The 19,150-nt window shown below is 42.2% G+C and overlaps 1 protein-coding gene across 1 annotated transcript; it reads right to left on the bottom strand.

Moving 5' to 3' along the window:
* Window positions 1-6,260: 6,260 nt before the first annotated feature.
* LOC142202912 (ras-related and estrogen-regulated growth inhibitor-like protein) lies at window positions 6,261-16,777 on the bottom strand. Its single transcript, XM_075273296.1, has 5 exons — window positions 16,757-16,777; window positions 16,137-16,383; window positions 14,133-14,186; window positions 12,309-12,385; window positions 6,261-9,502 (listed from the first exon to the last, which is right to left on the bottom strand). The coding sequence occupies exons 2-5, from the start codon at window positions 16,207-16,209 to the stop codon at window positions 9,074-9,076; spliced, it is 633 nt and encodes a 210-aa protein (XP_075129397.1). The 5' UTR covers window positions 16,210-16,383; window positions 16,757-16,777; the 3' UTR covers window positions 6,261-9,073.
* Window positions 16,778-19,150: the final 2,373 nt, after the last annotated feature.

Raw genomic sequence — 19,150 nt, 5'->3', positions numbered from 1 at the left:
ATTTTAGGGGTTATTAAATGTAAATTGCCGTGCTTACAGACAGAACAAGCCTCTATCTCTTAGGTGAATGAACATTGTGTTCTATTTGTTGATTTTTGTTACATACTTAGAAGTAGTTATCTACCCACGGTCACGACATTTGTGCACCTAAAACTAACGTGAGTCTTACTTTGAAAACATCCCGGTGCCGTAGGCTTATATTTACAAAACTTGTGGGGCACTGGTGAGTTTATAGGAAGATGTCAGATGGTTGTAGAATGCAGTCATACAAAAGCATTCTTTTCACAGTTTGGTTCTGCAATAATGAAGCTGAAAGTAAACAAGGCCCTTTGCCTGCACTTGTACGCGGGTTCATTTATTTTGCACGTGATGTTCGCCTTTTTACAGCTGCAACTAATTGAACCAGAAGGCTAGGAAAGTCTATGTTATGTTGTATCATATATATACACAGTTCTGGCACTTACTATCCTACATACATATGCAGTATACCTAGAATTCCTTTATTCCAGGATCCATTAGTCCTGAAATCTCAACATGTGTGCCTGCACAGAAAAGTACTTGCTGTAGTCACGAAATGCATAAGGCTGAGGCCTCAGGTTGTAGAAACTCAGCATTTTTTGTCATTGCGATAACGCAGTGGAAAGAAAACTCGGCGTTTTACAGCCCCAGAAACATGAACGAGACCTTATTTAATCTTATTCTGACATTGCGGAAATAGACGCTGCGAAAATTGCTGTTTTCAAGTCAAGTGTGTTTTTGAGAAATACAGCATTATTAAATCTACCTTTGCAAATGCTGCCTTTTCAATATACATTTATGGAGGTAGGCAAATACTGAAAAGTATAGCGGAAAAACAGTGAGAAGTGCAAGTGTCTTCACTGTACTGTTATCCACAGTATTTTTTTTACTGTGTTTCACTACATGTGGTCTTAGACTTTACAGGTTTTCCTGCTATAACACTTTTCTCTAATCCAAGACAGGGAATCAATGTCTAATTGCCGGGCATTTAAATTCAACCTCTTGTGTCACCACCTCTACCCAGGGCCCCTTTAACCATAGTGCCAACAGTGCACATGCACCAGGCCCTATGGTAGCGAGGGCCCCAGTGAGACAGTTCTGCCTTTGCTGTTGCCATACTGAGCAGCCCAGCTCCAGTTCATCAGTGTCAATATGGAATCAGGGAACAGACGGCTCTTCCACTAGATCTGCAGATGCAATTTGAGGAGATGGGTTTTTTTTGTTTTTTTTTTTTGGGGGGGGGATGTTTGCTACTAATGCCCATAACTCAGGATCGGTAAGAGCTATCGGTACCGGTACAGACAGACTGTCAGGAACGCCCTTTTTCACAGCAGCGCCTATAGCGCAGTACTGTGAGAGCGGGTAGGAACACTTCCTCCCCTCCTGATAGAGCTTGTCTATGGATGAGTACTGGAGGAGGCGTTCCTCCCTGCTCTCACAGTATAGCCCTATAGGCGGCGCTGTCAAGAAGGGCGATCCTGACTGACTGTCAGGAACACCCTTCTGACTGTGAAGAGCTACGGTACCGGTATCAATAGCTCTTCGCATTGGGCACAGATTGTGAAAGCTGACAGTGTGCTGAATTCAGTGCACTGTCGGCTTTCCAACGGTAAAATGTCAAATGTTGACACCCAAGCAAAAACATGTCCCAGTCAGTTGAGCCAAGAGCATTTAGACTTGCTTAGAGGAACTCCAGGAGACTTCCGTTCTCAGGTTGTTACAGTTGAAGAAACATAAGTCCACTACCATGATCCTGAGACCAAACAAGAGGATGTGGCTGCTCTCACTAGCTCTCATTGCTCAGCAAAGCTTCTCCCCTATTTCTTTTCTTGTATGGACAGATGCTGAAACGTGTGATTTCATACCCTTCAATTAATAGTCTGCCATGGGTGCTCTGGCTCAGATTATTATTTTTTTTATATAGAGTCTATGATTCACCTTCTACCATCAGCAAGTTACCTTGTGTATGCTTTTCTGCCTAACTACAGCCGGTGTGATCTGCCCTCCCTGATAACATAGGTGCTTCCCTTCTCCTTCCTTTTTAATAAGATTTCACTGTTCTGTGTACCAGTCACATACCTTTGACCCAGTGGCGTAACTAGGAACGGCGGGGCCTCGTGGCGAACTTTTGACATGGCCCCCGACCGACACCGAAGACCTCGACTGACCCCCCTCCTACGCATTCCTGTGTGTTCTATTATGCCCCATAGTCGCCCCTGCACGCAGTATTATCCCCCATAGTGGCCTCTGCACACAGTATTATGCCCCAATAGTGTCCCCTGCACACAGTATTTTACCCCAATAGTGGCCCCTGCACACAGTATTTTACCCCAATAGTGGCCCCTGCACACAGTATTTTACCCCAATAGTGGCCCCTGCACACAGTATTATCCCCAATAGTGGCCCCTGCACACAGTATTGTACCCCAATAGTGGCCGCTGCAAACAGTATTTTACCCCAATAGTGGCCCCTGCACACAGTATTGTACCCCAATAGTGGCCCCTGCACACAGTATTGTACCCCAATAGTGGCCCCTGCACACAGTATTGTACCCCAATAGTGGCCCCTGCACACAGTATTGTACCCCCATAGTGGCCCCTGCACACAGTATTATCCCTCAGTGGCCCCTGCACACAGTATTATCCCTCATAGTGGCCCCTGCACACAGTATTATCCCCCATAATGGACACCCATAAACATTTATTATACTCTGGGGTCTTTTCAGACCCCAGAGTATAATAATCGTAGACCCAGGGGAATAAAAACATAAAAAAACACTGTTACTTACCTGTCCCCCGGCTCCTACGCGGTCTTCTCTGCTTCCGTCCTTCTGCTATGACGTCGGACTTCACATGACCCGGGACGCAGGCCGGGTTCATGTGACGTCAGAAAGGAGGCCTGACAGGATTGTGGAGAGGTAAGCAACAGTGTTTTTTATGTTCCCTTACCTCTCCCGGTCCGCAAATCATTATACTCGGGGGTCCGAAAAGACCCCCCCCCCCCCGAGTATAATGATAGCAGCAGTAGCAGCTGTCACCGGGCCCCTAATGTCCCGGGCCCTGTGGCAGCTGCCTCCGCTGCTATGGCAGTAGTTACGCCACTGCTTTGACCAATTCTCATGCATCTTCAGTGATGTGACTGTACATCAGGGTGGGCAGATGAGACAGGATCTTTATTCAACCCTCCATGAGAGTGGTTATGCAGAGAGTGGCAAGCACCTGCACAGAACTGTAGCTGGCTTCCAAGCCAGGGAAAGGCATACTGCATTTGCTGGATTTATATGGCCAAAAACTGCAGCAGGTCAAAGACTCAGATGTAAACAAGGCAGGCTCATGGCAGTGATGAGTAGGAGGCTTCAAAAACAAATTGAGACATACATGGGGGTTTTATAGCTGTATACAGAAACCTTTCGGATGATTTTTGAAATGTAAACCCCTACAATAATTTCAGTGCTAAAAGGTTGATAGTATTTAGAATCCTATCTAAAAACGTACAATTCAGCTTTGGCTTGTTTTTCCAGCCACTGTGTACCTACTTAGGCAGAGCCAGGGAGTTCAACAGGCATTGTGAACAATCTGTAGGAGTGCCTTGGGGAAGAGACCTTCATTAACCTCAGCTGTGACAGACTGCAGATAACCTAACCTTCCTGGAGTGAGAGGTTACTGGGCACTAAACCAAAGCTGAATTGTTAACACAGTGACAGTATATACGATACATCAAATGGACCTGGAGGAAAGGGGAAGGGGGGGGTGTAGAGAATTTATTAAATGTAACATATCTTTGGTGCACGGACCAGTCTTGTTCCAAAGATGACACATTTTTCTTTTTGAACCCATTCACCACTTCTTATTCCATAAAGGTACCATGAGTTATCCCTGAAATCTATGACAATTTGTAACTGGTGTACATTTCATTTCTGGTGTATGGGAGTGTGTCTGAATTATTAACCTTTTCCCAATATCTCCCGTAACAGTACAGTGGATGTCAAGTACTTAAAAGGCATCAGTGCTGGATAGTTTTCTCGCAGCACTGGAGACGCCCCCAGTGAAGCAAGAAAACTAAATTAGCATATGGACAAAAAAACGGAATATCTAAGGAACAGCGGTGCAGAGACATCTAAAAGATAGGGGAAGAATAGCCTTTCTTAAGGCTATTTCTGTGTGGATTTAGCTCAAAATGGGATTCTAATGATAGAATGGCCTACTCATATAGAAGGGTTTACTCATATGGCTCTTGAACAGTAACAAACAAACAAAAAAAAAAAAAAAAAATTTACACATATTACATACTTCTACCCAATCCACACCTAGCACTGGCTCAAAATAAAAAAAAAAAAAAACCAAAAAAAAACCACGATATATACACACACACACAACACAGTGTATACTGATGATCCACAGGATAGATCAGTGTGTGAGTTGTCGGGGTCTGAAACCTAGACGGTGCACAGATAATCTGTTCTAGCAGCCCACTGATGCCAGTTGCATGGTGTAGTTCTGGTGAACAGCAGCCTTGCTCCTATTCTATGGATAGGTCAGTGTGAAAATTTGGTTTGGAGCTGGAAAGCCCTTTTAACCATTTCACTTTGTTAGACTTCACTCACATTGCTTCAGGGTTGGACTGGCCCACCAGGGAACCGGTGAATCCCCCAATGGGCCCCGAGCCTGACTATTATTCCTCAATTTGCCAATGCAAATGCATTGGTCAAGGGCCTGATTGGGATGTCCTGACAGTATGTGTCCATAGACTAGTACTGGGGGGGTGTTCCTCACGTTCAGAGTCATGACTGGGTGGTAAGGAACGCCCCCTCTCATAGTACAGCGCTATGGACTCTATTGTCAGGGTTCCTCACAGACTGTCAGAAACGTCTTTCTAATTCTGAAGAGCTACAGTAACAGCACCGATAGCTCTTCAGCGGGGACACAGAACAGGAAAGCCGATCGTGCGCTGAATTCAGCGCACTGTCAGCTTTCTAGTGGTATATAAAACCACAGGTGCCAGAGGACATGAAAGGTCCTCCTTAAAGGGGTTGTCCAGATATAATTTTTTTTTATAGTTTATCGTCAAGATAGGCCATAAATACCTGATCTGATGGGGCAGATACCCAGCTCTCAGACCGATCAGCTGTATGGAGCCACTTCCAGCACAAGTTCTGTACACAATATGGGGCCAGAAGCAGAAAGCTGTGTCTGCTGTATATTAACCGGCTAATTCACTGCATCTCAGCCCATATTGAAGTCAGTGGGAGCTGAGCTGCAGTGAAGGCACTGGGCGACTAAATAGCGGATGGAGCTTTCTGCTTCTAGTCCTGTATTGTGTACAAAACGGGCACCGAAGTGGTTTCGTACAGCTGACGGGACCATGTGTCAACTCCCTAGCGATCAGGTATTTATGGCCTATCCTGAGAATACAGCATAAAAATAATTAAACCTGGACAATCCCTTTAATATGCCCCACACAATTTAAATGTCCCCTTCCCCCCAGGTTTTTAACCCCCATCACTATCCCCACCCAATATAATGACCCCATCACTGTTCCCCATAAATAAATTAGGCCCAGACAGCCCCTTTTAAAGAGGTTGTTGAAAGCATACTAACCTGTCCCTTCCTGTGTCAGTTCGGTCCCACTTCTGGAAATCCTCTACGTAATTGGTCTCAGTGGTCACATGAAGAAGGCGCTAGCACGAGACTGAATGGACACTGGTGGCAGACAGCTGGGGACAGGAGAGTACGCTTCTTGTTTTTTTAATTTACACCTCCTGCTCACTACATGGTATGCACCAATTGCTGGACAAGCTTGGTAATAGATTTATCCATGTTTCTAATATTGATGGCCAGTCCTGAGGATAGACCATTAATATTACACCTAAGGGGGAGTTCACTCAGAGTAAAGTGGTGCAAAATCACGTATACGCGTGTCAGCAGTTTGCGCGCTCAAAAAGATCCCATTGATTTCAATGGGAATTACGATCGTATACGGCGCGTAATTTTGCGCCCGTAATTTTGCGGCCGCAAATTACTTTGCGCAAAGATAATCATCTTTTAATAGATATGCAAATCAGCTTGCAAATGAACTGTGGGTGGGAAAGAATTTGGTGAAGTTATAACTTGATACACTGTAAGCAGTTACGTGCAGAGTCCTGTTGAAAATGTTAGTTACAAGAACATCAGACCTCATGGTCAATACTTCTATAAACATATTCTAAGACACAGGAATATGATCTGCATATAGATCGTAAGAATATTTTATTTGTGTATTGAATATATTACATATAGCATTTTCAATATTTTATTTTGCTATTTACATATACCTTTCTTTGACCTGTTTACACATAAGTAGATACGGTGTTCGCATACAATGAAAGGACACAGCTCTATACAAATATACAAGTTACATATATACATACAATATATTACACTTCTATAAACGCATAGATATATTACATTGCAAGGGATTCGCAAGACAGGACAGATTGTCAGACATAATGCAAGACGAAGTCACACAGTCCAGAGAAGTTATTATTGGATCTCTGTATGAACATTAAGACTGAGCTCACACCTTGCAGAAAAGTTGTGTTTTTGTTGCATATTTTGCTGCATCAAAAGCCATCAGCTTTACCATCATTTGTGATCTCAGATTAAAAGATAGAATTTTATAATTTCTTCATTTTAGCACTTTTCTATATGTGGTGAATGTGCGCCATCATTTTGCAAAAGGGAAGTTTCATATTATTGTGATCACATACAATAGTACCACGGACATAAAAGTGAACAGTGCTGTCACCAGGAATGGTGGATATATCATTGGACAGAGGAGAGACATACTATTAAACATAGAACCATACAACAGTCTATACTTGTATTGTATCATGCTGCACAGACTCATAGGCATGCAACGTGACCACAGAGCTCTTTACATGGAATGAAATGACAGAACAATACAGAAATAACAGGGGGGGGGGGGGGGGTCACTGAATTCAGTTCGCCTTCCGACATGGATTAAGATGGTCAAGGAAATGAATTCAATACATTGTGCACTTGAGGGGTATCAAACCAGAATCCAGCCCCAGACACATACCGTAGGTTTGGGTTACCTGAAGCAAATAGCGGTTTCCCTTTGTGAACTGGTGCCTCTGTTACTGAGATATTGATGTATTTGTCAATATACAATTATTTATATAGCACCATTAATTCCATGGTACTTTACATTTGAGGGTTTATATACGGTACATAAAATATACAATATAATACTAACAATGACCTACTGGCACAGTGGGATCGAGGGCCCTGCCCGCAAGGGCTATACAAATGACTTACTTGGAGCAATGAAGGAGTTGCTGTTGCCCCAAGGAAGAGACCAACACCACCATTGTTTCAAGGAGTTCATTTGCATAATGTCAAACACACTGATATGTTAGCAACGGAGGCACCGATTTACAAAGGGAAAGCACCATCTGATTCAGGTGACCATAACCCATCTATCTGCAGAATTGGATTGATCTGCTGGAATCTAGTCCGATTTCCTTTAAAAGGTCAAATACATTGGGTAAGTAATAAAAATAAGGTTATTGCACTTTTATAATACAGGTTCACTATAACAATTCCACAGTCCAAATTATAAATCATGTTGTTCCCAATTCTACCAGCCTAAGGCCATTTCACATACTGTATGCATAACACTAGCATGGCTGCAGGTCTGTAGATGTTAGAAGGGTATTCCCACAATTTTAATCATGACTCATTGTTCCTCCACAGATCAAAAAAAAACACACACACACACACACACACACACACACACACACACACACACACACACACACTACAATAAGGGCTTCTTTTTACCTGGTTTCTCAGGGATGCATTCTCCGGTTGTTTTGGGGTAAGGATAAGCAAGCATGCATGGTTTCCACCCACTATACTTCTATAGCAGGTATCTCCCTTGTTCTGTGCAGTAAAACAGCGCATGCACCACTGCACAAGAATTGGGCTTGCCCAACTGGTTTGAATGTACAAGCTGCACCTTGCCTCTCCATTGGCGCCACTCAAATGTTACCTTGAACAGTACCATGTCACTTCTTATAAGCGTTGCTCCTGTTACCACTAACTGTATCGGGTTCTAGCTAATATCAGCAACACGCGGGAAGGTACAGGCAGTCTGAATAAGCAGCAAGGTGCTTGTGGGAAAGCTATATTCTCACAAGCAAACAGATTGTGTGGGCAACAGAGAAAAACTAAAACATTTTAAAGGAGGGCTTCCAGACCCCACTTTGCAACCGGTGGACATCTATATCCCCATTATGTGATCCTGCCATTATCAAAACGAACTTACCCATGTGGAGGAACTGGTTTGGCCCGAACCCATAAGCTTTGCATTTCCAGGATGTAGAGAGAACTAGTTCACTTTAACGGCAAAGAATACAGACATCTGTTTATTGGGATTTCTGCAATTAGCCATGAGGTGCTTCTGTATTGTCACAGCATGGTATGTCTGCTGCACACATTCCTTACCCTCATAAAAGTGCATTCCTCTCACAAGGGACATGGCTGAAAGTACACAAAGAACTCATAAATAGTAGGCACAAACAGGAATAAGTATCATCCTTCTAACAAACACAACCCAACTGCTTATATTCATATACCCTTCACTGTGTATATAGATCTACATGATGGAGCCAAGATACATGACTGAAAGCAAAACAGCGCAGACAGCAGCAAGAGCCAACAGGCCTGACAAGAGATAATAGAAAGATGAAAGTCAAGGACTCTTTTGATCTTCCTAATTTGTGGTGAATCTCTTCAGACTGAGGTTTCCACCACTTTGCAGCAAACTGTGGTTATTTCTGACTTCTCCATTCATTCTCCATATTTCAGTGACAATTTTAGAAGCTGTTAAGTAAACCATTAAACCAAATTAGAAAGAGCAATGATCAACAGAACAGGGCGGTTCTATATAAATGTACAGTATGGAACTGCACACCGAAGACAAATGAAGTAGGTTCAGGCACTCCAGATGTTTAACTCAAGTCACGTGTCACTCAGCAAAGATATCTCCAGCATTACAAAGAGTCCGTTCTCCTTCTGGCAAATACTGCTGACATACTCTTTACAATGCCTCGTATTCCCGTCCCCTTCTTTGTAACCAGTTTTGACTCCTTAATTTTGTCTACTAATCCATGAAATACCATAAGGACACCATGATAGGCCTCTGCTGCTGAAACCTCATAGAAGTCGCAGTCCATTGAAAGAGCCAAAAGTCTTCCTTCTTCACTAGACACTGTTCGTAGATGGTGGAGATCACGCTTGTTACCCACAATGACTATGGGCAGTTTCTCCAGCCCTAAACAGTCTTTGGAAGCTTTGATGAGCTGGATTGTCTGGCAAATTATGTTAAAACTGGCTCGGTCACAAATGCTGTAGACGAGGACAAAGCCATCTGCCCATTGAATACGTTTCTCCTCCTCAGCACAACTTTCTTCTGTAGGCTCCTGCAGCAGAATAAGGAAATGTCATTTGTAAACACAAGTAGTAATTGCTTTTGCAGAGATTTTTTGCACAGATAGACAGTAAATATGAAAATTCTAAAGAGACTAGCAAAGAAAAAAAAAAAATACCGTATATACTCGAGTATAAGCCGAGGCCCCTAATTTTACCACAAAAAAATAAAAAAAATGGGGAAAAAAAAAACAACTTATTGACTCGAGTATGAGCTGAGTGGGGGAAATGCAGCAGCTGCTGGAAAATTTCAAAAATTAAAATGGCTTTTGAGTGCAGTAGTTGCTGGTGCTGGGAAAGGGGAGGGGGTGTTTTGGTTGTCTGTCTGCCCCTTCCCTGAGCTTGAGGACTGGGTTTTTTTTTTTTTCCCCACTTGGAATTCAGCCTGGCTGAATATAGGGTATCTGCAGTGCTCCTATTAGCCCCTTCCCGACGGAAGAGGAGCACTGCAGATAGACTATATTCAGTAGACCGGGCACTTTCAGACACAGGGATACCTAATGTGTATGTGTTCCACAGTCATTTTCATTTTCTACTTTTGTATGCATTCTAGGGAAAGGAGTGATTTAGAACTTTTATTCATTTTATTTGTGTATATATATATATATATATATATATATATATATATATATATATATATAAGCTTTTTTTTCACTATTTAATGGGAGATTCTATGCATTACTATTGTGGCTGGTCATAGACACACCCCCCCCCCCCCCCCAAGTATACTCAAGTATAAGCCGAGAGGGGCTTTTTCAGCAGAAAAAGTCTCAAATATACTCGAGTATATACAGTATATATCTTATTACATGCTGAACACCCGCTGTTTATATGACAGGTCAACCTCCGTGCTGGTTTTCCTGAAGATCTCCAGTCATGACCAGGAGAACCCTTTAGCATCTCATCATTCTGACTTAAGTCAATAGAAGTGACTGATGCTACAGAACAAGCACTTTCTAGAAGGTCACGGTTGGGTTGTATAATAAACATCACTTTGTACAGAGAACTAAATGATCCTGAAGTTTTTTTTTTCCCTTTCTTTTAGTTGCTATGACTCCTGGTATCTTTTCTAAGAGCTTGTATGTGTTCTTTCTTGCTATATACTACTGTACTATCCATGCTGCTGTAACACACTGGTCAAATTTCAGTGCAGAAACCCTGGAGGTGGCAATGCTCAGCTTGCTTGTCGATTATAGATATATCTTCAGGCCAACCTGCGGTAGTTCAGATTGCTAAACCACAGCAGATAGTCAAGGCTAAACCTGGTATTTTTCCAATATGTATTTACATAAGGTGTAAACATGCCCTTGGGTTGAATTCACAAGTGTCCAAATTGTTGCAGAGATTTCCGCGATTGTCTCATGTATCTATACAAGCTTGTCGCCAAAACAACATCATGCAAATCAATTTTTAAGTAGCAGAAATGGATTAACCTGATACATTCCTCAACCATGGATGAAACTGGAAAATATGTGAAAACTGTATGTGAAATAGCCTAAGATAAGACACTTGTAGTCGTCCAGCAGGTGGTAGTGATTCTCCTTATCTCACTTGACATTCTATACATGATCAAACACTGGCGGCTCAGTGCTCTACTTGTTATGCTCTTCAGATGGCTGTCCTGTCTCTCCTGTGCACCGATCAATCAATAATGTTATTGTGGCTTGTAGAGCAGGCCATGGAAAGTCACTGGCATTTTCCCTGCTACATTCAGTTACATATTAAATGTTTAAGAGTAACCTATTAAACAAACAATCCATCACATGACAATTTCTATTTCCATTTTATTCCTGTAATGGGTGGATGTAACAGATCACAGGCAAACTGTGCAACATAATGTACCGTAATTATACAATCACAACAACAAATCCAATTTCATGCTTTAAAGAGCTAGGATTGACCTAAAGAAAACTGCACAAGTAGGAATTCCCCTCTAACATTTTTTATTTTTTTGTTTGGCATCCACTCCCTTTACAAGCATGATCATACCAATAATAACCCTGCCTACTACCTAACTACTTCCTACCAATGCCCTAAAAGAGATATAAACCCTGCAGGGCAGCATGGATTCTCAAAATCGACACCATTATAACTTATATGGTATTTTATTTCACCACTTCTCTGTTGGTAGGGTCAACAGAATACAGTCACTGTTTATGGCGGCCTACACTTGAAACAATCAAATGGCTGTGAGCCAATGGTGATAGACCATCAGTCATAAGCAATGCCTATAATCTGATGAGTATAGGGAAGCAACAAATGTCACTCAGTCCAGAAGCAACAGCTCTTACAGGGGTTGTACCAAGTCCAAGTTTTAACAGGATTGTTAAGTGTCTGATTGATGGGGTTACTGGAACCCCCACAAACCATGAGAAGTGGGGTCCCGTGTTCCCCATACAAATGGAGTAACAAGTTGAATGTGTACACAGCTGTACAGCTTTTGAGTCTTACACAAAAAGTCAGCTGAGCTTTGAGACTGCTATGTTCTATGTGTATGAGAGCCTCCCAACAGAGGGAAGAAGGGACAGGCATGTCAGATCAGCTCCCATGGGAAGGGTTTGGCAGTGGCTTATTCTCCTCTCGCCACTGACAACACATACATGCTTGACCAAATGCAGCATATGTTTGGACACAATTTTGGACAATATCTACTGAAGGTGTACCTTTATAGAAAGGTGGTGGAATGCAGTTCTGCAGGGTTATTACTGCAACACCCCTCTTTGTACTTACTAAGCCAAGATCTTAGACACAGTATACAGAAGGATCTCAAATGAAAAGGATAAATAATGAAAAGCTTACTTTTGAATATGGAAAATCCCAAATATTGAAGACCACTTCCTTTCCATCCACCAAAACATTGTGGCTATATATGGATTCTGCAAAGAAAACACAAGCACAGTCATAACAGGCTTAATCCTCTGGGTTACTACTGTAGGATTGTGCAGTAGATGCATGAAAGCTAGTTTGTGTGTTCAAGAGGCTCTGAATACATCAATATCCAACAAAGCACATCTGCTTCTGTTCACTGTAATAGTCTGCCCTTATTTCATTACATCTCTACATAGGATTGTACCGAGAACTTCAGAGAAATGAGGTTACCCAACAGTTTCTAAGTCAATTAGGCAAAGTCTTTATTTTACATGAATGGCAGTATCTAAAAATAGGATTATTATGACGTTAGGATCAAACAGGAGGACGACTAGTACAGTGCACTTTGCAGTAATGACATTAGTGATGCTTCCCAGGCATTAGGATTGCGCAAAAATAATGTGTGGCCCACAAAGGGCTCTTTCCTCTCTCTATATAAACCCCCCCCCCCCCAAAAAAAAAAAAAAAAAAAAAACAAAAAAAAAAAACTATGCACCAGGGGTGCGACTTGAGGCTGCAGTCACATCCAAACCAGGACGTTTACAGGACCGATAAAGCCAGGGCCCCACGGCCAGCGGCGAAAATCATGGCGTTTTATAGTAACTGCAAAGTGGATGAGATTCATGCGAATCCCATGCTCACTTTGCATTTAAAACCGCAGCACAGACACACTGCGATTTCCAAAACCGCCACGGTTTTGAAAATCGCAGCATGTCAATTATATCTACGGAAATGCTGGTGGCTTTCCTGTAGATATAACTGTAACAGAAAGTCCGGAGGAAAACTCAGTGAGCTTTCTGTTTAAAGAGCTACAGGAAGAACTGCGATATGTTCCCACAGTGCTTTAGCGCTGCGCATCGTCCTGTGGGGCCTTAGGGTTGGTTCACACTAGCGCTTGTATTCCGTCCGCAAGGAGTCTGCATGGAGACCCCCTGGACGGAATGCAACCGCAATTGCAAGCGATGTACTTGCAAAGCACATGCAGCCCACAGACTATAATGGGCTCCTTGTGCTTGCTGTAGCAAGCACACAGAGCCTATTATAGTCTATGGGCTCCGTGTGCTTAACTGCACAGCGCTTGCATTAGCTTTGGTATTCGGTCCGGGGGGGGGGGGGGGGGGTGTCTCCATGCGGACAGAATACAAGCGCTAGAGTGAACCAACCCTTAGCCTAAAGGAGTCTTCCCAATATGAGAAACGAGTACTTTAAATGATACATGCAGATACACATTGAAATCAAGGAGTTAAAAAGCCTCCCATTGATTTCAATGTGTTACGCACGCTAAACAGACCCCATTGAAGTCAATGGTATTCTGTTTTGCAACGCTGATTCTTATGCGAGTTGAAGTACAAGAATCAGTGCCGTGTTACATCGTGTGAATGCTCCCTTACATCTCAAGTTACCGATTGATTTGCCAATAATTCATCTAAAGTGGTTTCTCTCCCACAAAACTTATCCCATCTCCACAGGACAAGTGTCTGATCACTAAAACTGGGTTTCAAGACTAAATTGAGTGGTAGCATGCAAGCCTGGCCCAGCCGAATTCATTTCTATGGGACTGAGAGAACAATCTACTCTTCAGTAGTAGAGTAGAAGAGAACAGAGTAGTGGTCACACACAGGCAGTATCCCTCCACTCACATCAGGAACTCGGAACCCGCATTCTAGAGATTGCTGATCAATTGAAATTTGGTATAACATGGAAACATTTCTAATACCCCATAGTTATGATTTACAGTATAAAATAAACATTTACCAAGTTCGCCATATTCGCCAATGAAACGTCTGGTTAGAAATCGGACTGTGAGTGCTGTAATGAAACATAACCAACTGTTAGAAAGTAGTATGAACATTGACATCATAACTGTCGTGACTATGTAACCTATAGCGCCTATTGTGCCAGGGATAGGGCGTATTTTCACATGACAAAAAGTGGCTGCTTCACCACAGACTTCAACATTTTTAAAGCAGTTATCAAGCTTCTCAAATCTGATGTCCTATCCATGAGAACCATCAATTTGAGAACAGTGGGGTCTGACTGCTGGGACCCCTGCAGAACAGTTGTTTCACTGAGCTGTAGAAAGTTGTAGCACTAACTCATTGCAATTTATTTTTATTTTTTTTAAATGTAGATTGTGAGCCCCATATAGGGATCACAATGTAAAGTTTTCTTTCCTATCAGTAGGTCTTTGTAGAATGGGAGGAAATCCACACAAACACAGGGAGAACATACCAACTCCTTGCAGATGATGTTCCTGGTGGGATTCAAACCCAAGATTCCTGTGCTGCAAGGCTGCAGTGCTAACCACTGAGCCACCGTGTTGCCTCAACCGATTGCAGTTTTAAAGGCAATGATTGTGAGTACTGCAGTACTTGTCCCATACGCAGGAATGGGTTACTACTGCTTGAACACCATACACCACGTCTTCACATAAAAATAGCTGATCAGTAGAAGTCCTGGCAGTCAGACCCCCATCGTTCTAAATCTGAAGTTCTAAATTATGGATAGGACACCGAACTTTGTAAACCTGGATAATCCCTTTAATGTGGTTTAGGTCAGCACTAAAGTTAGATGAAAAATGTTATGTGTTTCATCTATAATTACGGTGTGGTCAAGAAAGGCACAGAAAAAAACAAAACAAAAAAGCCGTAATTTGGGGTTGTGACTCTTGGCGCACTGGTGCTAGCTGGCATACAAGAATCCACACAAAACCCATCTACCAAGTTTTAAAATACCTCTTGTTCTTCCCTGTAATTGAGACATATATTGGGCAAGGTCTATAGATATAAACAATCACACGCAGTTACAATGGATATACTGGTAGTAAGTTTTTAGCACCGGATTCACGTTTCGCAAACCTGCAGATTAGCGCCGATTTGGTGGCCATTAGCAATAACTTCATGGATTGGATAAAGCGCAATTCAGACTACATATAACAACAGTGAAACAGGGACATCTTTCATGATCATTTTGAATCCATTCTCAGGGATCCCTCATACATTTGAGTCTAAATTCTTCTATAAACTGCCATCATACAGCAGTGAACAACGTTGCAGCAAATTTTTTCATGACAACTCAGGATCTATGGGCAGGCAAGAAAAGTATCTCCAGAAAGGGTAAACTTCTTTGGCGCTGCTCAGAGATTTCTGGAGACCTGACAACAGTCTAAGCAAAGGAGTCCATCAAATCAATAGAAGTTGGCCAAAATGTTGTCAAATGATCGATAGACACATCTCTGGCAGGCTCACAGGCATGTGGTTAATCTGAAAGACCTTTCATATTAGAAAGCACAGACTTTACCAATACCATCTTCTCCTATGTATTTATGACTTGATATCACCAAGAATTATTATACGGTCCGTAAATGACATATATCGATGTCTGGGGAGGGGCAGGAAGTGTTTGCACCTACCCTTAGAGGTCATCACTTGTAATATGGTTTACCTGTGGACCAGCATACCAGGGTTGGCAGTGTGTGTACAGAGAAGGTAGAGGTCACGTCTAATATTTTAGAAAACTACTATTATTATAGTTGTTGCCCCAGTTATGATAAATTTGTATTAAGATCCTAAAGACTAGGATAATGGGTGAGATTTCAGGGTGCAATTTACAGTCTCTTTCTGTACATCAACTATGATAATTCTACAACTATGAAGATATCCCTCTCCATAGGTGAACAACAACTACCAATACCTCACAACATGTCATTGACAGAGCATGCTTGGAGTTGTAGTCCCATCACAGGTTGCAGACACTCACCTGATTTTCCGACCCCATCAGCACCAAGAACTAGGATATTTGCTTCCATTTTTAGTGCAGTGGGTCCAGTCATATCTGCTGGAGATTTAGAAAATCAACTCCAGGACTCCAAAAATTGAAAAAAAAATAAAAAATTTTTTTTTTATAACATCTTAAAAAAATGTAAATGATCAAAATTGATTGGACATCACTATTGGAGAACACCAGAACATTTCAGTCCAAGATAAGACCTTCAGCAGCGGGATGTCTGTAACAGATAAGATTCACAATAATAAACACTCAAGATGTCATATACTATACAATAGCTCATAATTAGCTCCATATATAAATGGCAAAAATTATATGAAAATAAAAGTCAATACATCATAATAACTGTATCCAAATATCATGAAGTAGAAAAAAAAAATATATTGTCCAATCAGCTAAGAATAAAGCGTCTCTAAATTATACATATTATAGGAAACAGACATTGCTATAGAACCTCAGAATCACTAGGAAATAAATCTATGTATGCTAAATAGTCCCAGTAGTCAAACTAAGATGAGAGAGCAGAAACCATATGAAACATGATCTGGAGAGATCGGGACACAATGATACTAAAGGCATAGGCTTACACTCACCAAGGTCTGCACACAGGATCAGCAAGCGACTGAAGCTCACTACATACAGGGAGTCTTATATACAGCCAAGGAATACTCCCACCAGTGTCATATGACGCCCTTGTACTAGACATCACATGACATTAGAGGTCTGAGCATGTGCAATAATCAATGTTCTGTGTAGATCGCTATTGTAGTGCTCTGGGCTGAATGGTTAGTACCACAAGTCTCAGCATGCCTTAAATGATATTAAAGCACCCACTTCAGTCAGCAGCTGAATGATCCTGTGTGCAGACCCTAGTGAGGAGATGCCTTTAATATCGTTGTGTCCTGATATCTCCAGATCAGTTTTCAGATGATTTGCTGCCCTCTCATTTTAGGGAGCCTTCACACGGAGTAAACGCGCGTGTATTTTTGAAAAAAAAAAAGTAATAAGACTCACATTGACTTCAATGACATTTTACAGGCGTATTTTTACACGTGTAAAAAAAAAAATCATTGAATTCAATGGGAGTCTTATTTTTACACGTGTGTTTTGCAAAAATACATGCGCGTTTACTCCGTGTGAAGGCTCCCTTAGTTTGACTACTGGGACTATTTAGCATATGTTTATATATATTAGTGATTCTGGGGTTGTATACTAATGCCGGTCTTCTGTATAATTTACAGACTTTATTCTTAGCTGATTGGACAATTTTTGTCCTTCTTTATGATATATATGGATATAATTGTGTTATTACACAGTACAGACCAAAAGTTTGGACATACCTTCTCAGTCAAAGAGTTTTCTGTATTTTCATGACTATGAAAATTGTAGATTCACACTGAAGGCATCAAAACTATGAAGTAACACATGTGGAAATATATACTTAATAAAGTGTGACACAACTGAAAATATGTCTTATATTCTAGGTTCTTCAAAGTAGCCACCTTTTGCTTTGATTCCTGCTTTGTACACTCTTGGCATTCTCTTGATGAGCTTGAAGAGGTAGTCACCGGAAATGGTCTTCCAACTGTCTTGAAGGAGTTCCCAGAGATGCTTAGCACTTGTTGGCCCTTTTGCCTTCACTCTGCGGTCCAGCTCACCCCAAACCATCTCGATTGGGTTCAGGTCTGGTGACTGTAGAGACCAGGTCATCTAGCGTAGCATCTCCATCACTCTCCTTCTTGGTCAAATAGCCCTTACACAGCCTGGAGGTGTTTGGGGTCATTGTCCTGTAGAAAAATAAATGATGGTCCAACTAAACGCAAACCGGATGGAATAGCATGCCGCTGCAAGATGTTGTGGTAGCCATGCTGGTTCAGTATGCTTTCAATTTCAAATAAATCCCCAACAGTGTCACCAGCAAAGCACCCCCACACCATCAGACCTCCTCCTCCATGCTTCACAGTGGGAACTAGGCATGTAGAGTCCATCCATTCACCTTTTCTGCATCGCACAAAGACACGGTGGTTGGAACCAAAGATCTCAAATTTGGACTCCTCAGACCAAAGCACAGATTTCCACTGATCTAATGTCCATTCCTTGTGTTCTTTAGCCCAAACAAGTCTCTTCTGCTTGTTGCCTGTCCTTAGCAGTGGTTTTCTAGCAGCTATTTTACCATGAAGGCCTGCTGCACAAAGTCTCCTCTTAACAGTTGTTGTAGAGATGTGTCTGCTGCTAGAACTCTGTGTGGCATTGACCTGGTCTCTAATCTGAGCTGCTGTTAACCTGCGATTTCTGAGGCTGGTGACTCGGATGAACTTATCCTCCGCAGCAGAGGTGACTCTTGGTCTTCCTTTCCTGGGGCGGTCCTCATGTGAGCCAGTTTCTTTATAGCGCTTGATGGTTTTTGCAACTGCACTTGGGGACACTTTCAAAGTTTTCCCAATATTTCAGACTGAATGACCTTCATTTCTTAAAGTAATGATGGCCACTTGTTTTTCTTTACTTACGCTAGGTTCACACCTGCGTTCGGGTCTCCGTTCTGTGCTTTCCGTCTTCTACATGCAAGAAGATGGAAACCACAGACAAGGTCCGGCCGTGAGCGGTGGTGAACGTTTTATGCTCTCCGCCGCGAAACCGTTTTTTTTTAAATCCGGACACAGAGTACTGCATGTCCGACTGTGTCCGGATTAAAAAACCTGGTTTCGTGGCGGAGAGCATAAAACGCTCACCGCCGCTCACGGCCGGACAGCTTTCTCACCCATTCAAATGAATGGGTGAGAAAGACTCCTGCAGGTTTCCGTCTCCTGCTCTGTTTTATGCAGGAAACAGAAACCTGCAGAACGGAGTCCTGGGCGCAGATGTGAACGAGCCCTTAGCTGCTTTTTTCTTGCCATAATACAAATTCTAACAGTCTAATGAGTAGGACTATCAGCTGTGTATCCACCTGACTTCTGCACAACACAACTGATGGTCCAACCCCATTTATA

This window comes from Leptodactylus fuscus, chromosome 5 (genome assembly GCF_031893055.1).
Source record: "Leptodactylus fuscus isolate aLepFus1 chromosome 5, aLepFus1.hap2, whole genome shotgun sequence".
Lineage (NCBI taxonomy): Eukaryota > Metazoa > Chordata > Amphibia > Anura > Leptodactylidae > Leptodactylus > Leptodactylus fuscus.
Note: the sequence above shows the minus strand (reverse complement) of the source record. Positions and strands in the feature narration are given on the sequence as shown.

Excerpts from the sequence above, each read along its gene's own strand:
- LOC142202912 (XM_075273296.1), bottom strand. The coding sequence starts at position 16,209 with ATGACTGGACCCACTGCACTAAAAATGGAAGCAAATATCCTAGTTCTT. Across the intron at positions 12,386-14,132 it reads TGGCGAATATGGCGAACTTG|AATCCATATATAGCCACAAT; the intron begins GTAAATGTTTAT and ends TTTTCTTTGCAG. Across the intron at positions 9,503-12,308 it reads GGGATTTTCCATATTCAAAA|GAGCCTACAGAAGAAAGTTG; the intron begins GTAAGCTTTTCA and ends ATTCTGCTGCAG.